At 46.0% G+C, this 26,106-nt stretch overlaps 1 protein-coding gene across 2 annotated transcripts in view; it reads right to left on the minus strand.

Annotated features, from left to right (window-relative positions):
* Positions 1 to 4,144: 4,144 nt before the first annotated feature.
* Positions 4,145 to 26,106, minus strand: part of LOC119169572 (protein croquemort-like) — a 114,165-nt gene continuing 92,203 nt past the window's right edge. Inside the window, exons 8-14 of one of the 2 annotated variants that reach the window (XM_075875487.1) lie at positions 25,131 to 25,297; positions 21,765 to 21,883; positions 21,551 to 21,624; positions 21,230 to 21,284; positions 17,716 to 17,871; positions 13,398 to 13,453; positions 4,145 to 9,160 (exon numbers count right to left, since the gene is read on the minus strand). In XM_075875487.1, coding sequence (XP_075731602.1) covers positions 13,445 to 13,453; positions 17,716 to 17,871; positions 21,230 to 21,284; positions 21,551 to 21,624; positions 21,765 to 21,883; positions 25,131 to 25,297 — 580 coding nt within the window. In that variant the 3' untranslated portion in view covers positions 4,145 to 9,160; positions 13,398 to 13,444. The remainder of the gene's footprint in view (positions 9,161 to 13,397; positions 13,454 to 17,715; positions 17,872 to 21,229; positions 21,285 to 21,550; positions 21,625 to 21,764; positions 21,884 to 25,130; positions 25,298 to 26,106) is intronic. The other variant, XM_075875484.1, reaches the window with a different exon arrangement.

Here is a 26,106-nt window from a genome sequence, read left to right on the forward strand (position 1 = left end):
GGGGGAGGTTATCGCAGCGCCCCTACCCTCTTCACTAAGTCAATATATGAGGCAGATCGAGTGTTAATCATTGATATATTTTTTGCTGCATTCAGCCTCGCGTAATACAATACTTATCCCGATTAGCACTACCTTATATACACGACTTGGTTACCTGTGATACGTCATCAATTTTCTCCCAGATATATATCCACAATGAAAGCCAGTGCTCTGTCATGTGTTGGCTAGGAGTTTTTCGCGGACGTCACCAGTTCCGCATATAGAATTCAGAGCTAATATAAAAGAAATGATACCCATATATCACATGATTATATTAGGCGCTAGCGAAGCTTTACGATCGGTACACATTGCTGATAACGAAGAACGATGTTAACGGCTAATGTTGAACTATTTGAACAATTTTTGCAATACATAGTGATGGGCTGATAGTAAACTCTAAAAGTGCGCTGCATGTATTCGTTGATATATACGACGTTCTCTACTTTGTAGTAGCCCAAACAGAAGAGAGGACACAGTGAAGGGCATTTAAAGACATTTCATAAAACACAGCCACTAACTTCCGGCAATGAATAAAAATCTACCAGCTGCTACTCGTATGTATTGTGAGAAGTTAGCGCTGTGTTTTGGGTTAAGTCTGCGTGTCCTCAGTTGTAACAGCACAAAACAAAGTAGGTGATAGTATAAACGTTGACTTGCGCACACCCCTCGTATTCGCCCCCGTCGTGGGGAGCAGGCACAGCGTTGTTGTGTACGGCTTCGTTCTGAGCCATTGTTCTCACAACTATACGAGGAGGTAGAACCGTCAAGTCTATATCCCGTCTCTTATTTTTTTTTTTTAGCCGGGTGCACCCCCGGAGACAAAAGGCATTGGCTACACAGAAGATGAGTATTGCTGCAATGTTAAAACATGGCGCTTCTGATTTGGTACATATAGTACATATATGTGCAGAGAGGGAGCTGAAAGATAGGAAAGGGTAAGTGGTTTGCCACCCTACACTTTGGGGGTGAGAAATGGACCCTAAATACAAAGGGGAAATGGAGAGAACGAGTGTACGCTGGAAAATAGATTGGTCAAAACTGCACTTGGCTTGATCATACCGAGAGGATCAAAGCGAGCGGTATTTTTGAAACAGCGAAACTAGACGATATTGAAGACTAATCTACTTGCTTCTGATTTGCTTCTATAAACCTTGGCTAGGTGATGACGGCTTTGTCTTGGTTGCTTTTGGGTCGTTGCTAGCTTTAGAGAGGTGAAGCTGGGTTACTTCTAAGTTGATTCTCAGCGCGGAGGTTCCAGTTGAACCACAGACAGTCACAAACACGACGCGGTTGTCCAAACTTCCGAGACAGAAACGCGCGCAGAAACTAAAAGCGTTCGTCGCTCTCGTAGATCACGTGCTTGTAGGTGTGGGCTTTCCATCGCTCCGGGGTCTTCTCGCCGCCGCCGCCGCCGCCTTTCCCATTTCCTCATGTTGTACTAACTGCTGCCATATTCGTTTTAGTGGACCAGGTTTAGCGAATTCTGGTGGCACATAACCAATAGGCCAGACAGCATGGACCACACAGATTATGGTGACCTTTAATAGCTTACGGGCTCAAACTTTGAATTCCTGGAAATGTTCTCAGGCTAAGCGTTCGTACAGCTTTTTCACAAACTTTGTGTCCTACATTAGCACTTTTGTCGCCGACAGCACGTAGTGCATGACTCGTACATCATTTGCCCACCTCTGGTGTATATATGTCATTAGAAGCTGTCCATCGAAAGGGGCGGCCCGTCGGCAAAACATTCCTTTTTCAGCTACGCTAACGCATGTATAGGTGCAGTGCAAGAAAAACATGCCATCTCTTAGTCAAGCAGCTGCACCCACATCTGAACCAGTCGATGCTGATATCTACGAGGTACGGCGCTTTCTCGTCGATTGGGAAGATCTCTACGTGCTACGGCAAAACGGAATGTTAAGATGATGGAACATATATAGCGCCGCGTAGCGAATATTCACGCACACTACATACGACTCCATGTAATACACGCGCTATATGCTTCCTGATGGGTCTTGCCACGCCAGCCACGTGTTCTAAAGGTCGGTGTTGAGTCTACAACAAGCACACTCGGCTACGGCGTCTTTGTACATGTACATAAATTGTACTGAAACTAACACAACAGTCCTGGCATTATTTCTTGATTTATTTTACTAGTCTTTGTTTGCTTCTCATTACCAGACCAAGAGTTGATACGCTGCACCCGCGTGACCGATGCATCGGTAGCCGAAGAACTGGAACGCCTACAATTTGGTAATAACTAGAATAGCGTTTCGCAAGCTACCTGATCGACCGACCGAAGTTCAACTCCTACATTACCAGAGGCGGTGCCTTGTCGACAACATAGTAATATGATGGGTCAGATGCGGTTTTGTACAACCACGTGGTGTGGTAGGACCGGATGCCAGTGTCATGTTTGCGAAAGCCGCATTGGTTACAGTTATAGTGACGTCATAAATGTTCCATTACACCACAAACCGGACATCAAGTGTAACAGAGATTTATTATCTACGGCAAGCACCGAGGAGTGCGAAGTGTCATCTTGACTAGAGTTCTCGGAAAACCTGAAAGAAGCGTATAAATATCTACCCTACTTTAGTATTTACCTTCTCATGCTTTTCGTCATGGGTGCAGCGAATAGGGGAATCCTGTTAGCGGAATCATATTGGGATCCCTGGACATTGAGCAACGCTACACGTGCAAACTTAAACAATCAGCGTTAAGTGGATTCTGGCGCCTTTTTTTTTTTCAGCGATGCTGGTAGCTTCTAGTTGGTCGTGTTTTTCGTGGCGGGAACACACACACACACACACACACACACACACACACACACACACACACACGATTTGGGCCGTGCATGAAGACAATGCGATGAAGCGAGCAGAAGTAAGTGTACTGTTTGACGTGACGTTGCCAGGTCCCATCATCACGCAGTCACATCCTCGTCGTCACGTCACGTCATCAAGTCACATCATCTCACTACGTCTTATGACGTCATCAGGTAGTGGCCTCACGTTATAAAACGTTTGACGCGATAATTGCTATCTCGAGAAGGTCTTCCATGATTACGGTATGTCATAATGCGACAATTCTCTCTTTATGTGCCATTTAATGCTTTCACGTTCATCAAAAAGATGCCCCTTCGCAGCCGTTCACCTCAGCAGTTCTAGTTCTGGTTTTCCCCATCTTTGTAGGCCACCGCCTCCGCAGAGCCAAGATGGTGAGTTGACTTTCTTAACGCTCATCCTCAATAATCTGTTTCACATTAAGAAGGGGAGCCGTCGCCACTCAAAGAGTGTGTACAGCCACCGGCACCGATACGCGCTGAAGTTGTACCCGGCGTCGTGAATGTCGTTTGTGAAGAAAATACTGCATGTTCTATAGTCGGCCCCAAAAGGACGCTGACGTGGAGAGAGAGGGCACGAAGTGCGTCATGCAGTCACGTATAGAGTAGTCATGCACCACGAGGACACAATGACAAAACCATATAAAGACTTGCTGAGTTCCGTGCTCAACGGTTGTGTCACCAGCGATCTCCAACGCCAGCGTAGCTCTCGCCAATCGGCGAGCCGTCCGCGATCTCCTGATGCCCTGTAGCTCTCGCCGATCGGTGGCCCGTCCTCGAACTCCTTCGACCGTGTCGCCCATCTTTTCTATCTCTTCTCTCATTTTTCTTCATTCGTGTGCGGCGAGTGTTCCGTCTTGTAGATCTTTCTCCTCCTACTATTTTTTACGCCCGTCCCATACAAGAAGCTTACCCATATTGCCTACAAGGGCGACAGAAATTAGCTCCTTTTTCCTTTCCTTCAGGAACCACTTACTACTACAAGAAGGACGACACACTGTGCAATAGTGTAAAACACTATACCCTGTGCTGGGTCGTCAGCGCAGTATTTCGTCTTTTGTGTTGTCGTTGTGTCCTCGCACTGCAAGTCAACCCTCGAGTGCCGGTGGCTCGGCTGGACGCTGCTAGACGTTTTTAAACGTGGCAGCCACAGTTTCCCTGGGCCGTGACTGAGGAGACGCGGTCGCCTCCCACAATTGACAGACTTATTACAACAGAGACTTATGGCACATTTAGGATTTAAGAAAAAAAAACGCACGGTGAAATCTTGAGCACATGTTTTAATTCAGGTCCGAGACAGCACACAAATGATGTAACAAAATTGCTCTACTCGAGAGCAGACATCACACTGAGGCAGTGCCAATGACAAGATGCATGTATATATACTTGACATATAAAAATACTTAATGGGCGAAAAACCAAGTATTATGCACATTAACGGAAGACTATGACATTCGCTTACAGCCGTGTTCGTGTATTCATGGGCTTCCGCTACCTCTTTAGGGATAAAGACGATCAAGATACACCGGAGATGATTGACTCTTCATGGCACGTATCTCGTTGCGTTATTCGATATGCATAACTGAAACAATTTAAGCTTCATGTATTAATTAACCTTCTTGTCAAATTAAGGGGGTTATGATTAACACCCTCATCGATTGAAGCTTTCGCATGCTCCTCACCGTAACCGAGAAGGGCACGAGCGCACATCGTACATTTTACCGAAAAAAAAAATAACTTCTGGGTAAAATAAGCCATAAGTATAGGCCACCGATATATGTATTACATATGTACAGACATCATGTACACAACTACATCTTTATTCACTCCAGGTAAATATATCTTGTACGAAAGTACGGTACGTGCCAAACAGAGTCAAAGCAGCCTTTTTCGTTGCAAAAGAGAACAGTTCAAGTAAATGAACATTCGCTTTTAAGATAAGGCACCACTCGGAAAACTCTTTAGGTACCTTCATCGCGGTACTGTACCCCATTGGACAGAGTAGAGTATATGTTCGAGATAAGCAGCAGAACAGTCAAAGTACTTCTCTAACTGGCATGCTCGCATGTGGCTGGTTCATTGCATGCTCCAATACACGGCACGCGCTGATCACAACTTACACGAGTTTCACCTCACCGAGGCACTTGGTCATTGGACACTTCGACGCATGGGACTAGCATGCGGCTATACGTGGGAGTATAGCGTTTAAGAATGCCCCTCGCACCTATGTATATGAACGTTTTGGCAGCAAACTCGCGGAGACAAACACACAAGGCAAGCAGCAACCGTATCGGTCAGAGCTAAAAAATGCGAGCTGCACAATACAAAGTTGCACAATACGAAACCACACATGATAACAAGAACAAGCTTATTTAAGAATGCGCGCATGCAGGCTGTGACGATGGGTTGTAAACCCGAAAAGGGCGACAAGGCACTGTTAAATTTTAAGATCGAATGTTCAGTAGGGATGCTTGTATGAATCCCATATCATGAATGTTGTATGCTTTCAACGCTACCCATTGTACCCCGACTTGCACTTTGCAACTTTTTTTTGTTGCTTATTTCCCGTCTTGTTAAGCGAAGTTCACAACAGAGATGCGCAAGAACTTTCTTGGCAGAAGAGGAACATTGGAATAACATAGATCATGAATGTTGCTCGGTATATAAAAGTTTAGCAAATCACTGAAGCGCGATAAGATCTGGAGGTTCTGGACGGGGTTAATCTCTATTTTCATGCAGCAATCGCGTACAACGCTCGCCCTCTCGCATGACGGGAAACCTAAAGCGAGATAACTGTTGAAAAAGAACGCACACGCAAAATAATCAAGACTTCTTGCAAACATTGACGCTGATGCGTAGAAGACCGCGTACCAGATGCGTGCACTGAACTGTTGAGATGATAATGACAGTGATTCAGATGCGTGTAGAATAGGGTGCGTGTATGCCTGCGTCAAACCTTTACAAAAACAAAAAAAAAGACGCGTAACGAACATATTAAGGAAGAGAAAAAAAACGACGAACTGGAATATTACTTGAAAGCATAAAATCTAGGGCTTCACCACAAAAATTGCTCTGGAAGCATTGGATCTAGCGGCAAGATGCATGGAGCACATGCACTATAGCTTAACAATGATGTTGCTCAAGTTCAAGACAACGTCCTGACGGAAGGTGTCCCAATAATTTTGGCAATAATCTCCGCCTGGGCTGAACGCCAGACACAAGCTCTTGTTCAAGGTGAGCACAGGTCCGCAAGAAGGCTTTAAGTGGTATGTACCGAGAGGCTGGCTCTGCGTAACAATATGACCCAACGGCTTTCATTGAGCGTATTGAAAGTCGTTGCGGAACATTTCGCAATAGGCGATTTAGAATAAACTGCAGTTATCGTACGACTATTGGGCTTAAATGAAAGCTATCCCCGCTAGTGGTGTACTCATGTGAGAGGTTGATGATGATAAGCTCCGCTATGTTCGTTTAGCTCACATGTTGCATTGTTCGAATAATTCGTTGCGGATATTTTGGAGGAAGCTGTCGTCAACCTGTACCATTTAGGTTGTTAGTGAAAACGGATACTGCCCGCAACTATATACACCCCGTTCCATTACAGACAAAAAAAAAAAAGAGTAACAGAGGGAGTTCTTAAAGTTGTTCTGTGTCGCCTTCATGAAAACGCGTGCAACGCCAAGGCTCCGGTACGAAGTATAGCGGATATATGTATAGCGGGTGACTGGTTGTGAAAACGATGGAAACGATGGGCCAAGTAGGATTTTCTACTCAACTGGGCTACTCAAGTTCGTCGTGATCCTGGATGGCTAAAATGCAGTTTGCCGAAAAGAAAAATGTGCTAACACATGAATGGACAGCAAAGTTCTTGCATCAAGCAAAACAGTTTTCTCAGCTTTACTGCGTGACATCCAAACCATTGGTATAACTCTCAACCCTCGCTTACTAGTTCTGTCTCGAGGCATACAAATATGCGTCGCCCGTAAAATACTCTCGCCTATTCATACGAGCCGCTTGCGCTAGCATTGCTTCTCAAAAGAAAATTACAGATACCTTTGAACCTTCCCTACAGCCTTCTGATCTGACTTGCAACATTCTTCTGAAAATTTATTGAGACCTTATTTTCCATAAAGTAGTTGTGGGCTCGTGTTCACTAATCCTTTCTAGTGCAGGTGTACTACGCCAATGAGTGGCCGCGGTTCACCGATGATACGCCCGACTTCAAGATTATACGCCACTTGCCGCAACAATAACCTTTTATTCTATAAAGAATTCCCTGTTGCGAGTGCAAGGTCCTCATCTGCCATTAATTATGATACATGAAAAAATATTTCTTCCCAATATGGAATCAGTTTCCAGTTTAGTCTGCAATACCGGTGATATTTTGAACGCAAAAGATATAGATAGGTAAGCCGAAGCAGCACTTGCCGCCTAAATAAGAGGCGCGTCTGCGACGAGCAAGATTAATGTACTACATACGGGAACTTATGAAGAAAAAAAAAGTGCCACGTGATCCACAGCAAGCAACAAGTTCTCCTGAGCACACGTTAACACTTCTTCGACGCATAATAAATTGATCGCTGGGTACTCAAGCTCAAGGTGTAGAAAAAAGAAAGAAGGAAAGGTGCACTCATTGCTGCTGTGTCACTTCATACCCGTAGGTAAATGCCATAACTAAGATTATTCATGAAGCATGCAAAAACAACCGCAGGTGCAAGGTTTCATTCTCAAATGGAGTTGTCGATGCTTCACGTTGCGTTTCACGTAAGCCGATGATTGCGGCGTGCCTAGTTGAAACGTAGCTTTGCATAAGAAAATACGAGTAACAGCAGTATCGTTTTGCATTCAGGGGACATGTCTACATGTAAAATAGATGCTATCTATCTTAGAGCATTCGAGAACATGTTTGCCATTTAAAATGGCAGGTGTTGCCGTATAAGCACAGGTTAATTTAGGGTGCTCGAGTAACTTTAAAAGCTTCACTGTAGCACGACACAAATTTACTTACTAGTTTTCGCTCACTACTTCAATATAAAAAGTACGTGAATCGTAATAGCACGATGTCCCCCCCCCCCCTTTTTTTTTTCAGTTGGACGTACGTTTACATTTTTTGTTTATGTTTTAAGAGAAAAAAATTTCACCCTACAGAGAAGGTCCTTTTAAAACGTAAAAGCAAACATCACGAGAAGGGAAAAAAAAAACGATAGCATATACATTCAACATTAAGTGACAAGTCAAATACAAGAATCTCAGTTTGTGTATTTGTCATGCAGCCAATACCTATGGCCCGCCTACACGAGCCCACGCAGGGAAGAACGCTTCTCACAACAATAACCGCGGAATGCCAAAAGCATTACGCGCACACACAAACTTAATAAAAAAAAGGAAGCAACTCAATGTTTTAAACATAGTCAGAAGAGACGACACCACTTATCTCTCAGTTTTTTTCTTTCCTTTAGCAAACGACATCGACTAGACATTCACACATCGTTGCCCCGATGTTAAAAAATTCTCCGCTCATCTACGCACTACAGTATGACCACGGTGAAAGATATACACCATAGCTAAGGATAAAACAAACATCGGCGATTCGGTATAAAAAATGTGAATACATAAAAACACACACAAACACACAATTCACAACAACGTATTTGAGCATTCACAAACCAGCTCGCCCCAACAAGCTTTCGTTGCTGCCTTCCCATTGGCTAACCTTTTCCACCGACGTAAGTTCCTGCCTTCGGCCGGATGTGACGACAAGTGCGTGCGTCCGGCGCAACGCCCATCGCCGGCACTGATGCAGCCTCGATAGGCTCACGTTGACAAAGGATTGTCGAAGAAACCGAACTCTCGTCATTGTTCTTCGGCTCTCACCGACCCGTGCCTACAGAACGTTCAAACACTCCTGGCATGGGTTGAATGTTTTCCCAACAAGAAGGAACAAAAATATTATGGGAATGCTGACTTGGTCATCACAGGCTGGTCGCGCGTGTGGATAAATTGTCCGGAGGGCTTAATGAGACACTCCTGCGGAACAATGTCCAAAAAAACAAAAAGAAAGAAGAAGAAGCGGTCGCTTGAGAAGAGAGTCCGTAGTGCCCATGGTTGGCTCTCGTATCAAGCCGCACGACTTGTATATTAGGAACGGTCTGAGCGATCGAACTGGTGACCTTCCGTGGACGTTAAAAAGAGCCGTTTGTTGTTCTTTGCAGACAGGTCGCCACTTCTCACTCACTTGAGCACGCGCACTGGAATGTATGTAGGTTGCACAGGTTTCTGTATGGAGAGAAAGAGAGCAACACGTTATGCCAACATGCAATATGATGCTTCTACTAAAGCTGCAGGCATCCTTGTCTAGTTTTCAATGGCAATCGAGGGAAATTTCCGCTGCCTAGGACCCCAAAACTACACCTTTGAGGCCAATATAGTAAAGCACCGCAAAGACATTAAATTGCCATCTTGATGACCATGCTAGCCTACGGTTCAATTTCATAATTTGCTGGTAAATGACAAGAATTATAACTGATGTGATACCTTCACCTCGTTTCAAACATCCTGTCAACATGTCATACATTAGCCTCTTCTTTTTTTTTGCTCGTGCAAGGCGCTTGTCTAATTTTTTGCATATGCTTGTCAAAACTGAACAGCAGTCATTCTGCACGTACAAAAATCACAAACGTTTTAATGTCATTCTTGGCATACCTGAATCTAATTTTATCTCGAATATAACTTTCATCGCGCACAAGGTAAAACACTTCCTTCAGCTTCTGATGTCCAGAACATATCATAAACAGCACAGAATGCAATGTTTTTAAAGACGTAACTTGAAGCGAACATCTGCAGTGCGCAATAAAAAAACGAGGGAGAGGTGCTGAAGCACAACAGCGAGACGAAGAGAAAAATTTCTCAGTGCAGAGTTCACGGCACTTTCGCAAGCATGCCTGAAGCATGCGACTTCACAATCAGTACATGCAGCACATGCTCTCATCTACAAGACAAAAGCTGGAGAAAACACAGTCAGAAGATGTACCACAGCGAACAGATTTTGTTCTGCATGATCTATACTATGAAAATGCAAACAAAGCACTCTAATTAACACAACAAGAAAAAAGGTATGTGGATCAGTGAAGTACACCATAGTGGTTCTCAAATTGGGGTCCACGGAAAGCCATTGAAATGAAAGCCGCGTACTTCACGTTGCATGCTGTGTTGTGACTCTCTCCTTTCTCTCTATCTCTCCCAATCTCTTACTGCAAGAGGTCTTTTACCTATTCGAGCGGTTCATAAAGGTCCGCGAAAATTCATGGCGGAGAAACTAGTCTACCGTATTTAGTCTCAATGTACGAGCAGCGATTAACCTTGGCTGACTAATGGGTAATGGATGTCATTCCCTCTTACACAATGAAAATAAAACAATAGCGATTGCCGTAGTTAGTGGGGCGAGGAGAGGTCTCATTTCAATTTTGCATGTGCACGCACGCATGCAAGTTAAGCATGATTGACGACTTCTAGCCCCACCTGTTACAAATATTTCGGCGATGCCTATGCGCAATACATCCGCAGTACTACACCTCTGTTTGAGAAAATGCCTTTAGAGAAAATTTCCTATGGAAAATTCAGTGCAAGTTTTTTTTTTCGCTATTCACGAATCGCAAATTGAAGATAACGATCAATTATCCGGTCGTTTCTAAAGCATCACTGTCTGATTTCTTCATACAGTCGAACACGACTATTTCAACTTGAACAAATCGAATCATTCTTCACAACAAACTATCTTCAAATACACCGATGCCCTAACGTCGATGCATGATACGTCGAACATCAGGCAGCGCGAAAATGCCCGAGAAGTTGGCTTTTCCTCGAAACCACTGGCTTTTCGTCACAGAAGGCAGCTTGCCCGCAGGCACCGTGCCGTAGCGCTCCAAGAAGTTGGCTTTTCCTCAAAGCCACTGTCCTTCCGTTCCAGAAGGGAGCTTGCCCGCAAGATCCGAGCAGAAACGCCCCAAGAAGTTGGCTTTTCCTCAAAACCGCTTGCCTTTCGTCACAGAAGGCAGCTTGACCGCAAGTTCCAGACCAAAACGCCCAAGAAGTTGGCTTTTCCTCAAAACCGCTGGCCTTTCATCACAGAAGGCAGCTTGCCCGCAGGCTCCGTGTCCTCAGGCATATGACAGAGCGGAGTGATTAGGGATTTCCGTTCAGAGCGACTAGAAACTACCACTTGCCATGAAGTGCCAAATGGAGAAAGAAACTTTATCATGACGCCGACGCGCAGAGCATCCCAAGAAACGCGCCAAGTACGACGCTGAACAAGGCCGACATTAAGGCCAAGGCGGGTTTCCGCCACCCGGAGAGTAAAACAGCTGCGTATGAGGATTTTGAGCCGCTGTTTTCATCCACCACATTCTTACCGTGCATAATGCATTCTTGCATAAAAACAGCGCTTACAATTACAAAGCGCGAATCATTAGATACTGCAAAAAAAAAAAAAGTTCTGACGTAAGAGCTTTTTTTTTTCAGTATCGTCAAGCAATTAGTACCGCGGCGAAAAACCCTTGCGCACCAAAAAATTTGCATTCAATATACGGCAATTTTTTTAGGCTTTATATCTAATAGAACGATATGGCGAACCCATATGCTTGTATTTGCACGAGTTTGATATATGCCGGTTTGAATGCATTATTCAAGCAGATCATATAAACGCGCTTCACCAAGCTGGCGAGACACAGCTTCGGCCCGGACAACGGCATCGTCTTCGTCTCGAACATTTCCGCTCTCGCCGGCGGCGCTCCGCAGACATTGGACCCCCGTCTCGCGGAAGGGTGTTCGGCGCACACATTCCGACGCCTTTTCTACTCCCAACGAGTCGCCTGTTATTTCTGTAACGGCACGCCCGCCACTTGGCACGCGACGCTCGTGAACTGCGCGCTATGCACGCTCGGACCAGACGGGCGGTTCATCCTGTCTCGAATAACTGACGCGTGCAGAAATAATGACTAATACGGTGGACGTTTATTTGCATGTGCTCTTTCTATGAGATGCACCTTTAATATTCAGATGTACCCGACTTCTATACGGCCTTCAACAAACTGCGCGCGGGTGGACAACGGACAAGAAATGGAACAAAGTACTTTCTCTCTTCTTCGTCCACAGTACGCTCCTGTGTTGTTTTTTGAAGACGGGTTACCAACTAGCCAAATCACAAACATTGCTCCTACGTTTTCTTTACCTTCCAAAGTTTTCAGGTATCGGGAGATCAACGTGTCGTGGACCAATCTTGCAGGAGTGATGGTCCCCCAAAAATAAGTGCTTGGCATTCAGACACCAGCAAGCTTATCTGGAGCACGAAAATTGGGTGGTTGGGTGTTCTTCCGAATCAACTGGTATTCAAGTGACGCTGTTAAGAAACTGACCGGCTGACAGTTGGGAAGTGTAAAGGCTTGGGCTTGTTGGAAATCCTAGACAGTGGACTTACAAGCGATCTACACAACGACAAGAAAGAAGACGACACATTGCGCAGGGCAGTGCGTCACAGGCTTCTTTCAAGTCGTCGATTCGTCACGCTGTAAGCCTAATGTTGGCAGTTCCGGTCCAAAAAGCTCCAACTGCTAACTGCTAAAAGTTGCGACGTTATCAGTGACATTGTTACGTGCGATATTGGTGGTAGTAGTTCTTCTCATTGCAAAAAAAAAAAGTGGAAGTCCACGCTGTCTCAGCCATTTCCGTTTGTCTCAGTGGCGGTTCTTAATTGGTGGGGATGCATACAAAAAAAAAAAAACAGGACTCTTTCTTTTCCTACTTTCCTGATGATACGCCTGGGTTTGTTTATATTCTTTCACGAAGGTGCTGGTTTACAAGAAACGCCCTCCAGTGAAACAGATCAGTCAACCACATTAACGAAAATCCAGACAACGCTTTGTCTAGATACGTCTTTACTGCACAGTTCGTGGGTCTTCAGCTCAAGTCCCCGAAAAAAAACTTCAAATTACATTTCTCTTGCAAAGCGTTCAAGCATTTTAGCGACGGACACTGGTAAACACTATAAAAACGGCAAGCGATTCTCCCTTCTCCATGAAATGGGCAATAGCAAGTTGATTGCATCGAATTTCCGTTACTCGGAACAGTCCAAACTTTATAGTTAGTCTAATTAAGTTGACAGATGTAATTAGGCTAACAATATAAAGTTAGCACCAAATCACTGTCCATGTGATATCATTCACCGCAGTGATCTTCATCTTTTGGCCAAGTTCATGGCCACAAAATAATAAACGCTCCGAGTACATGGCTCGGTAAGAAATGAAGTATGCGAAGGAGACAAAGTTGTGATACAAGATTGACAGTCTAGAAGAATACAGTTCAAAGGAGTAAATGTGGATACTGGCGACGGCAGCCACTAGAAGTGAGAAAAATTTCCTGGAACAAACATTCAAGATGAAAGTTCGAGCGAGAAGCGACGTTGAGAAGGCTGGCAGAAAGATGGCATCGCTTTATTTTTTAAGCACGACGTTATACTTACTGTTCCCGCATTCATACGTGAGCCATCTTGTGAACTTCTCCGAAATTCTACTTGGGCTACGAGAAAAAGGGGTACGAGCTACAGACAACACAGCCCGTACACTTACAGCAACGCTGCTTACCACTACACTTCGTTGCGCTTGTACAGGAGTTGCGCGAAAGTACAATCGAAATCGCATGGGCGATGAAGGCTCGTGAAATTGGCAGTGTCGAAGGGAATCCAGTCCATACATATTACAGTCTGTTTCACACTTGGGGAAAAACTCGGCGCGCATGGTATCGCGGTGCGGGCGGCGCTGCAGTCGCGCCGGCAGCAACACGCGCGTGCGCTGGAGGAGCGTGATGTTGAACCGCATCGTCTGCGACAGCGGCGCGCCCTTGTTTCAATAGGGAGATTTAGAATAGCGCACCGCGAACCCTTGCGGTGCGGTCGCTGCCACTGCGCATGCGTCGTAACGCGAGTCGGCGTTCGCGGACCGCACGCAGAAAATCCGAAACTGCGCGCGGCGATCGCGGCCCGCATGTGGCCCGCAAGCGCTGGTTTCGAGGCTGCGGTATCGCTGCGATCGTGCGTTGCGGCTCGCAGCAGGACAAACGCTACTTTAAAACTGATACGGTGCCCGCTACGGCCGAAACGCCCGCAACGCTTGCAAACAGTATTCTAAAACTCCCTATTGTCGGACAGCCTGCTGATTTCATCTTTCGGCAGGAACCAGACCGATATTCGGTACTAAACGCTGCGCGATGCCAATGTATCTCTGTAGCGTTCGTTGGTGATAATGGGGTCCTAGAAACAGTATTGAAATTGAGATTGAAAATTTTCTTCCACAACAAGAACACGTTACGAGGAGGGCAGGTAAAAGCTGCAGCCCTGACCCCCTATAATACACAGAGTAGCACAGAAGACGTGCGCCTAGGTATAATCAAAATAAAAGAAGACTACGTTTCACAATGTGCTTTAAACAAATAAAAGATTACAATGCAGGCATAAAAAGATAGTCGCCCGATAACATCATTATATAAACACTAATCACAGATGTTTTGATGATATGCTAGATATGTCAATGTTATGCTCCCTAGTTAAGCGGTTTAGAAAAGTAGGCAGCTAAAACTTTAACATTTCATTTCCGTATTTCGTTCTACATTTCGATACGCACGACACTTCCTCCTGACGCGCATTATAAGCATAGAAATTTTTCGATAACCTAACCATTCTTGCAATCGTATCATTATATTTCAATGAAACGAACCTATATAGACGACTTAGTTTGTAATCATGTATTGATACAACCTGAATAATGCTGTGTTTTTAAATAATTCTGCTGTGTACCAGCGATATGGTACAATACAGACAAGACGCAACATTTTTTTTTTTTGCAAGATGGTTAGTTTCCTAACGTTTACAGTTGTCGTTGTGGAAAAAAGAAAACAACGAGTTATATATGAGCATAATAACAGAAACAAGAAAGTAGTCGCAATGGTGGCGCATAACACCGATTATCTCAGATAGTTAAGTAATAATGTGGTTCACGTGATCATCCCATGCCATGTTGTGCGAAAAATAAACGCCTAATGACATAACTATTTTGACAACTTCGATTGCCGAGTTATTTGACGAAATGATGGCAAAGTGAGCTTGTGTGTGGCAAGGGTGGAATGAAAGATTTTGTTTCATTTATGTTTAGTTTTAGGGAGTTGCTTGGGCCCATGAGTTAATTTTAGACAGTGAGCTATTTACTCGACTACCTAGATCGCTGCTGCATCTGCTTGATAAAAAAACTGGTATCGTCATCGTATACAATGTAATGAGCTGATTGATCAATATAAACTATCCCATTAACATAAAGTACGGTCCCAGGATGCTTCCCTGCAGGACGCCTGTTTCAATGGACTTTGTTGTGGAGTGTTTGCCTTCAATTACGACGAATTCAGTGCGATGTTGCAAATATGACACATGAGAAATTTGTCCGCAATGCCTCTTATACCGCACTGATCCAACTTTTGCTGACAGCATTTATTGACCACTTTTGTTCACAGCAATTAGACAACATGCATTGTTTACTGATTCGAAACGCTGTGGTACTGAGTGCGTTCACGTATATTTATTTTTTGTGTGTGCACCGCAGTACGCTGCGACGGGGAAGACCATAATGAGCACGTACCGCGCGTGGTGGTGTTTATTTCACGCTAAAGAAAAACAAAAAAAGTCACAGCTCTGCCAGAAAGGCGAAGCAATGAGTACGATATCAGCAAATTGGAATATCACGCGAATCATTGCAAGCAGACCGAAACGTGCCCCGCGCTGCTCACGCACAAATGACACACGAAACGTACTCACAGGTACAGATGAACGCCAACGAGTGTCTCAGTTGTTACTTCGCTGTGTCTGAAGAGCGCGCCCTTTTCGCAAACGGAGACTGTCCAGCGAGTGCAGTGACCTTTGTGCATCCGGTAACTACAACAGAATCGTTCCGGTGAAAGCCCAAGGCGTACGATCCTCCCCACCGCGCGATAAACGGGCGCACACGTGAGCTTTTACCCCACTCCCCACCCACCCCGGGGTAAAGTACGCGTGGGAGATCATCGCATGAGCGCTCGTCGTCCCGTCGTGACGGTCTGGCGACGCGCGCTCATTGCGCCATCTCTCTGATAATGCTGAAAACACGATAGTTCTCGCGAGATGAGCATCGCCAGTGTTGAGTGGTAGATATAAACAGCTTGACGTTTCGAAGTTGAAGGAGCTGCTTTGTTGTTCAGTGGCAATTACCACGCACTCGCTAGCAAGAGGTTGGACGCTCGATTTTGCGCACCGCAGTCTTTTTCTAAATTATTTGTTTTCTTTTTTGCGTTTTCATATATATATATATATATATATATATATATATATATATATATATATATATATATATATATACGGCGAATGATGGCCGACGCCCGCGGCGAAATCCAGCTGAGAGTGTCCATATAATTGCTATCGCAATAAAACGAAGCACTCTACGGCGAATCGCGTGGCGCTATACGGGTTCAACACAATAAAACAAACGGAACGAGTTCAGGAATGCCGCAGGTTAAGAAAACGGCACGAACGTGCCTCTTCTCGATGGCATCAATTACATAAGGCAGCACTCTCGCGTGAAGCTTCCCACTCGTCTTGTCCCCAGTAGCAGCGATGACGGCGCTCACTTTGGACCGCCGTGAAGCGTACAGTGACGCGAAGACCGATATCGGCACAGTTTTCGTAGTAAGAATGAAATTCGCTCGCTGCCCGACAATGCGACCAGCGCGCGCCGCCGTGGCCGACGACGCGGTACAACCGTTCAGCACTACGCCCCTCAAGCACCTGCGCACGCGCTAGCTGGACGCATCATGATGCCACGCGCTACCAGATTTCCCCGAAGTGTGAAACAGACTGTACAAGGCGTATAAAGATACTGGCCGCGAGTCACTTGAACGAACGTTATGAACGATGGAAGGCGTACAAACAAGGACATAACAGAAATCAGGACATCCATGCGTTGTCCTGACTCCTGTCATGAGCCCCTGCTTGCATGCCTATTATACCTTCTATCATAAATTCTTAAGAACCGGTTCAACTTTCTGTAAATCTAATCATCGGAACGGTTACTGCGACGGCCCGGCAGCATGGCACTGCGTACTACGAATATCCACTAATACTTTAAGGAAAGCCGAACACCACTGGACTATAGCATCATGAGACGGTTCTACTGCTTATTACCGCGATGCTCGGCTAATATTAGTGACGATTCAAGATCTATGCACACTGAAAAGAAAATATGGTTCTGTTTACAATTTATGGGTACACCACATATCCTGCTCAAAGATTGTTCACTGAAGAACGATTACAGAATAAGCAAAAGAGAACGCACATCTCACATGGCGAATTGGGTGCAAGAGTTCTTTTGGAACATCAACTACCATCCTGAGAGTACCTCGTAAACAACACACCATCCTCGTCTTTATGGCGCGTGCTCGTCTAAATCAGTCACGGTTTTCCAATTACAGCTGCTCATGAGTTTTCGTCAAAGCAAGTGAGGTCAGTTCAATACAAAGAAGGGTGCCCTTTTTTCCGAAACGCCACGTACAGCGCCGTGGATGCGGAAGCTACTTTCCTCTCGCTCGATCACGGTTGCGGTAAAGCAAGCCTTGAAACCTTCAGCATACTGGCACATACGTATATATTTTTTTTTTACTAATGTTTCCCACTCATGTTATACATCCTGTTCCATGATGTACCTTGTGGAAGAGCACCATAGAAATACGAACGAAAAAAACACATTAAAATGAACGTGAATGCTCACCGGCTTCTTCGTGTATCTGATGGCATACACCAGCGTCGCAAGCAGAATGATGCCGCCGATGATGACAGCGCCGAAAGCGCCAACCGTGACATATTGTGGGAGCTCTTCCGTCACGAGACGCAACCTGGACAACATGTTCTTGTCGGCCGACGCAAGCTGCGATTATCAACCACGACTCGTTAAGGATACAAGGCAGCAATATAGGTCTTGTACGAACATATATAACACGAATGTACAGTACGATCCAGTGTTAAAGGAAACGCTACAATGAGCACCGTTCATATTACCAGCCCTCCAACAGCAAGTGGGTAAGGAAAGAAGGAAGGAAAATAGGAGGAAAAGAACGGCAAGGAGTTTAATCAGCCTATAGGCAGCCGGTTTGTTACCCTGCGCGTGGGATGGGGACGGGGGAGATGAAAGATAGAGAGCAGAGATGGAAGAGCGATAAACACAGCACATTCGGCAGCACACGCGCGCACACTCAGTCATAGTCCAGTCTTGAACAAGCGGCTGTAGCAGTAATGTCACACACCGCGAAAGACAAGTCCATGTCGCGTATATAGGAATTTAAACAGAGCTTTTGTCGCCTTCTGTTGCAATGTCTTCTCTCGGGCACTTGAAAGAATAGTGTCCACAGACATTTGGCTGTTGCCGACGCGCGCAACAACGGACACCAGTGACTGTCTCTGGATGTTATACAACAGACAGTCCCACAGGATGTGGTGTAGCATCTCTTCGCAATGACAGGCATCGCAGAGAGCGTTGTCGGCCATTTCTATGACAAAGGAATAATGTTCGTGCACGGCACTATACTCGGCTACAACTTTTTGTGGCAGCACAGGCAAAGCTACGTGGGTGGAGCTTCATTCTTCACATGCGTTACTGCTCGAAGTAGTGCGTTTTCGTGCGATTTCAGTCGAGGTTTCGCAAGCACATCCAACATGTTTTTACACGAGCACAATACAATAAATGTTAGATTTATTGGGGACTAAACAGAAAAAATGTTCTTTTTTAAGGAAAAGAAAAGAACCTTCATTGCATGCAATGAAGGTTCACGACACAAATTTGAGCGCTGCAGCGTTCAGATATGTATCAGAAAAAAAAAAGGCGCCCGGCCGCGCAGGAACTGGGCGATGAAAAATAACGCAAGGCCAAGAAATTATTTCCTAAATTTCAGTGCATATTTGGTCGGCCTTGTTGTTCTCCTTCTTTTAGAGAGGGGAGAATTTTCTGGAGACGTTCACGTTATTTTTTTTAGGGGACGCGAAGACAACGATGACAAGCAGAAATCTTGGCACCCATCGGTCATGAGCGGGCTTCTGACGTTCGTAAATCGAAGAGCGTTGAAACGCATGTCTTTACTCGGCAAACAACGCTGTTATTGCACAGTCAAGAGGATAATATACATGAACGCGTCTGTTGTCCTTTTTTTCATCGTAAATCACTGTCATCGCAAAGTGCAACGAACCCCTCCCTCCGTAGACGCCGACGGTAATGGTGTTACAGTACGCGATCTTCAGCGTTATCGTATCAACAACATTAGACAGCCGAAATACCATGCGTCAGGAGGTCACGGACGGCGGGCCGATCGGCGAGAGCTACGCTGGAGTCGGAGATTGCGGGCGCCACAACCGCTCAGCACGGAATCCAGCAAGCGAGTGCCAGAGAGAGGAGGAGGGGACGCGCATGCGCAATGGGGGTGTAAACGCCGCGAGGACGAAGGAGGGGGGAGCGAGCACAGACAAGCAGACACTGCATGCCTGCGTCAGCACTGCAAGGCGAGTGAGGGGGAGCGGTCGCGCATGCGTAATGGGGTGTCAACATCAAGGAGGTTTAAATAAATCTTTAACCTCCTTCGTCAACACCATCGGGAGGGATGGCTATGGGAGAGAGAGGCGGAGCGAGCGTAGTAGAGGAAAGGGTAAGAGGGGCGCGCATGCACAGTAAGGGTAGTCACGCCACACACCGGATAGAATTCCATCACAAGAAGCTTCGCATCTAAAACTAGCCACAGGTTCGCCGCAAGGGCTAAACAATGAATGCGATAGCAACAACTTGGACTGTGACGCTGAGAAAAGCTAGCAGATCGAAACGTGCATCGCTCTACTCACGCACAAACGGCGTGCGGAAACAACACACAGGACGAGGGCTAACTAACGACCTTTACAGCTTGACACGTAACTCACTGTATGACAAAACAATGCGCGAAACGTGATCACAGGCACAGATATAAGTGCGAACTAACGAGTGTTACAGGTTCGCTCTGTTTGAAAAGCGCGTTCTTTCCGCAAACGGGGCCTGCCCAGCGATAGAAATTATCTTTGTGTGCCCGGCAACTAAAGGCAAACTTTCCTGTGAAAACCGAAGGCGCGATTCTCCCCACCGAAGATAAGCGCGTGCGCACAAGCACCTAACCCCCCCCCCCCCCCCCCCCCCCCCCGCCTTGCGCCCCCATCTGCGGGGCAAAGTACGCATTGCGACGAGCTTGGTGCCGACGGCATTTTTTTTTTTCTGTCTGGACTTTTCTCATATACAGATATGTATACATATACGGTGCGTGACGGTGGCGGCGGCGGCAAAAAATAAGCTAGGTTGTCCGTGTAATTGCTACTACAATAAAAAGCGTGCTCTCCTGCGCAAACAGGCAAATACCGACTTTCGCAGCAATGGTCCAGTGAGCGTCGCAAACAGAAGTGAGCAAACACATTGCGTCGTCTCTCACTTCCGAGATTACGTTAGTTTGAACGTTAGTTGGGCGGACACAGAACACACCAACTAACCTGACATATCGGCTTGCTCAGCCATGAGAACCACGCTGATCATTTGCGAGATAGGGCAGCGCGTTTTGCGACTATCGCTGCAAGGATTGACATGCTGGAGGAGGTGGCACGCACTCGCCTCTCCTTACGTGCGAAAGGTCGAGTTCGCGGGGGATCTGGAGAGGATGGGCGCCGGAGATGCGCGCGCGGTAGCGTGCTCACTTTACGCCGTTACTACACACACACACACCCATACTAGACAACCTACCCCTTATCTCCCGCCTACTCTTCTGCCACCTATACAGCACACTCACCTCAATTCCATCATCCCCCTGCTCGACGCTTGAGGATTGTACGCTCATTCGCACAATTCCACAGTATATACCTTGTACGCGATAAGCTATTGTTTTTCTACGCGTACACGGGGTTTATCCTCTACTTATACCTTTTGTTCTTCACACCCTCGAGTCAACTATCTTTCATCTAAGTGCGGCAGGATGGATCGTATCGCACTTGGAGCACGACGGCGATCGCGACGGCGAACTTCAGTTGGAGCGTCCCGGGAACTGCTCTCGCAATAAAATAAGCCTCATTGCGTCCCTCATGATGTATTTTATGACCTATGTTACCATCCCCGGCGCGTTGCCCTATATTAACAAGTAAACTAATTAATCGCAATCAAATGCTGCCACATCGCGTATTTCTCCACGTACTAATCGACAAAGCACGAGAACGACGAACAGCGGGAAACTCACGTTCTCAAACCAAAACACGGGATAGAAACGCCGTTCGTGGATGTCTTCGAAGAATCTGCAAAAGTAAAACAAAATGGAGTACACTAAAATATGCTGAAACTTACAGGCATAAAGTCATCTATAGAAAAGGAAAGGATGAGCGAAAACGCGTAATTGCATGAAACTCCGACGTGTATTCACTTGGCAACTGCTTTCATGGAATATAATATTATTATACATTCATGTTTCTTTATCTGAATCATGCCACGATTTCATGACCGTGAGCGTGCAGAAACATTTGCCTGTTTGCAAAGAGACACGATCATTTGAAAATGTCCTTACGGAATATCGGGAATGTTTTCGATCCAAACGTTGACTTGAAATTTCGCCGCCGCGTTCACAGTAATGCCCATTTTCTGAAAGAAAATAAGAGAAAAAAAAACAACCAGGGATGATCACCAGTCAAGAGGACCCGATATTCGAGCTAACCAACGGAACTGCATTTACATCTGGTCTGAAGTTCTCTAACTTCAATGCGACGAAAATGTGCACTCACTGGTTCTATGTCTAAGTACATTTGATGTTGCTTCGGGTCCGGCATGATTCCCTTCACGCCCTGCTGGTAAATGGGATGAGCGTGCAGGTAGTGGGGGGCGGTGATGATGACCGGGGATCCTGCAGGTGAACGACAAAGCACGGCACAGGAATGCATTGTAGGATGAATATAAGACGAAGAAAAATAATGGTTTTGGGGTGTGAGTAATACATTTTTCTCCAGGAAACGTTACACGTCCTGGCCAGCCAGCACCCATTCTGACACTAGTGTATTTACCCCAACTACAACGAACACATTTTTTTTTTCGAAAAAAAAAACAACATAAAGTAGCATGCGCGTTAGATTCGGGTACAGACGTCTAAACTGCCTCATAGCGCTATTTTCGTATTGCGGTCATGTAAGTCAGGAGCGCGTCGGAATCTGGTAAATACAGTACTTGCTTGCGGTTGTGGTTGACTGCGCGCGGCGACATCTTTCATCAAAGACACAACAGATCCCACACGGCTGACAGCGTTTGTTTTTTTGTTTTTTCATGTCGTACTGTGTTTGTTTATTATATTTATGCCCCATCCATTCTTAGAAAACAGATTAACCGGCATGTTATGTTGGCGCCTTCTCCCTCACATCATGTCAATTAAAAAACAACAGCCAGTGTTACTTTTAAAACTGTTCTGCCACTCGTATGATATGGCACATCGCCCTGTATCGTCAATAATTTGTTCACACAACTCTTTGGTCACGATATATTTAACATAAAATTTGCAGACGCCGTATATTTTTGTTAACACAACTGACATCAGCTCTTATCTCTCTAGACCCCGACGATGAAATAGTGTATACAGCGATCAAGCTACTTCGTCAGTGTGAGCGACATATATTGGTATCTACTCAACACTCCGCGATGAATACACACCTATCTTATTTTCTTGAAACACAATATAAGTAACAGGCAAGTTTGAGTCGCATATTCTTATTTTATAACAACCCTCCATTGTACTGTAAGGTAGCGAGTGCTTGGACGACAAGTATATACACTGACACAGGGAACTTTTACAGTTATCGCAAGAGTGCCTCTTTGCCGCATCAAGCCTCACTAACTGCCATCACGCGAAGACAGCGTCAATCGAATCATCAATGGTTTCTGGAGTTTTGAGAGCTAGACGAGCGATACGATTCGGAGGCGCACCGTATTGCAGGCCAGCGAAAATTTCGAACACTTGGTGTTGTTCCGTGTGCTCCGACGTCCCAGTATCATTTCGTTTTCGTCGAAATGCGATCGCGGCGATCGGGATCGAACGCGCGACCTTCGGGCAAGAAGCCGAGCCCCGTGTACCACCGTGGCACCACGGCGGACGACGATGATCGTTAATTCAGTCGGCCAAATCACATTCCTCCAAATTGGTTCGAACGCAGACAAATCATTTCTCCACATCCAAGTCCGAAGTGATACAGAGTCTCAGCACAAGTTTTCGGTTTTCACACTACGGCTTTACTAATGTGCTTCGGCGCCGCCTTGTTGACCTATTAATTTTGCTGTTTTAACAACCAAACGGACGGTGCTAAGTCAGAGGCATAAGCACTAAAACGTATGGGTTGGAGCAAGCTACATTTGATCACCTCAATAACTCACTTCGCTTTATACAAGAACTAAAAAAAAACATTCATTTAACAGCTTAAGAAGGCGGCGCCCGTGAGGCCTGAAGAAAATCGCTCATACATGAACAAGAATGTAGGGAAACAACAAGCACCGACCAATCACTAAAGTTCGAGGACGCTTCAAGAGTAGATCGCGATAGCGTATACTCGGGCCTCGTGCGCCTCGCCTTCTGAACTGCTCGCCTGCCTCAGTTCTCGGTGCACAGCTCATTCGTGCCGCGATGAAACGAACGACTGTGCGCGTAACATTGGGCGTTTAAAAGTATCGCTGAATGTCTATTGCAAGCACAGTTGTGACTCCCCACTGCGCCACTTGTATTCCTTCTGCGATTTTGGCGAAGGCCCACTACGCGTCCGTATATAGGGCAGCACGTGAACCTGCGCAGCTGTTCACTTTTGGGGGGATTATGCTGCTGATGATGATTAAATATGTCAGCGATTTGGAATGAGTATAGGCCTTTAGAACACCCGCTCATTGATTGACATTCTTTCTGACGCGAGGCGCGATTCCGCGCTTTCGCTACGAAATATATGATGCATTGTATATTGATTCAGAACAGCCGCCACATGAAAGATAAAGACGACGAAGGTTGCTGGTTGTTGTTTTACTGGTGCAGTCTTGTCCAACCAATGCTCCGATCAATTAAATAACCTACCCGTGACATTATTGGTGAGATGCGGGGTACTGGCAGTCGAAATAGCCGAGGGGTCCCTGCGGTGTTGCGACCACGGCGCGCCTCCATCGAGGTACGGGAGTCATCCACTTCCACCAATAATGTTACGGGTAGGTCATTTTATTAATCGGAGTACTGGTTGAACAAGACGGCACCAGTACAACAGCAACCAGCAACCGTCATTGTCTTTTTCTTTCATAAAACAAGGCTGCGGCGGCTGTTCTGTATCAATATGATGCCTTCTTTTTCGCGCTTTTCTTCGATTGACCAGTGTACCGCGCCCACGCAGGGCCTTATGGGATACTATCGAGCTCTGGCACTGCATGCGGAAAGGGCGTATAGTGCCACTACAATTGATGTCACAAAAAGTCACATTTTCGCCACAAGGGCGAAACAATGAATGCGATAGCAACATCGTGGAATGTAACGCTGAGAACGGCAAGCAGGTCGAAACGTGCAGCGCGCTGCTCCCGCACAAATGACGCACGAAAACAACATACGCAGGACGAGAGCGAACTAACAACGTTTACCGCTGGACACTTAACGCGCTGTTTAAACAAAACCGACGCACGAAACCTAATCACACGTACAGATGAGTGCAAACTAACAAGTGTCCCAGTTTTCATACTTCGTTGTGCATGAAAATCGCGCTCTTTTCGCAAACGGGGCCTGTGCAGCGAGTGAAGTGACCTTTGTGGGCCCGGCAACTAACGCAATCGTTCCGGTGAAAGCCGAAGGCACAGGATTCTCCCAACCGAAGGATAAGCGCGCATACACAAGTATCTAACCTCCCCCCCCCCCCCCAATTGGCGGAACTAAGTACGCGTGGGAGATAACACGCGTCGGCGCATTGTGACGAGCTGGGCACCGAGCGCAGGCGGCTTTCTTCTTCTTTCTTGAGTTTTCATGTGTATATATACGTATACCTATACGGCGAAAAACCAGCCGAGACCGTTGATATAATTGTTATCGTAATAATAAAACCACCTGCTCCCACTGGTATAAGGTCGCAAAGGTCAATTACACACACACTCACCTTGCGCGCAAGCGGATATGTTGATGGCACCGCTGGGAAGGCACGTGTCATCGCAGAAGCAGCGGCTTTCCTTTGAGCTGTAGTTGAACATGCGAGGACTGGCGAAGTAACGACGAAGCTTCACGCCGCGAGTTTCCACGTCTCCCAGAAAGTCCATCTGGATAGACCTGTCGTGGCACACGTCGAGTCGCATAAATATCCGCGAAGTGAAATAGTCACTGCAGAACAAAGGTTACGAGATACGACATCTAAATACTGCTCACAAGAAACAATGACGTTGACACCTATGTCGACATGGCCACGAGATCGAGGCACAGGTGGGGGCACCATCAGCACGGTATACGGGGGACAAGCGGTCAGCGGCAAGCATTCAAATGTGTGCCACGGATTTTTTAGGGGCGAAGCTCCTCATGGCGTGGGTCTGTCGCTCCTATGTATGTATGTATGTATGTATGTATGTATGTATGTATGTATGTATGTATGTATGTATGTATGTATGTATGTATGTATGTATGTATGTATGTATGTATGTATGTATGTATGTATGTATGTATGTATGTATGTATGTATGTATGTATGTATGTGTGTGTATGCGTGTGTATGTATGTATGTATGTATGTATGTATGTATGTATGTATGTATGTATGTATGTATGTATGTATGTATGTATGTATGTATGTATGTATGTAGCCACCGGTGGCACATACCCGCTCTAGAGCGGGTATGTGCCACGTAGGTTGCGAGATGGGAGATGGCGGTACTTGGGAGTGTTCACTAGATGGCCGCGCGGACGGATGCACGGACGTACAGACGGATGGACGCATGGACTGACGCACGAATGGTCGCGCGGATGGACGGAAGCAAGAACCAACCGACGGACGGAAGCACGGACGGACTGACGGACGCTTCGTCCCACTCATCATCATTCACTCCGTGGATATCCTGTGATTTTTTTTTTTCAAGCGCGACAGTTCCA

This window comes from Rhipicephalus microplus, chromosome 2, assembly GCF_043290135.1.
Source record: "Rhipicephalus microplus isolate Deutch F79 chromosome 2, USDA_Rmic, whole genome shotgun sequence".
In the NCBI taxonomy this organism is placed as follows: domain Eukaryota; kingdom Metazoa; phylum Arthropoda; class Arachnida; order Ixodida; family Ixodidae; genus Rhipicephalus; species Rhipicephalus microplus.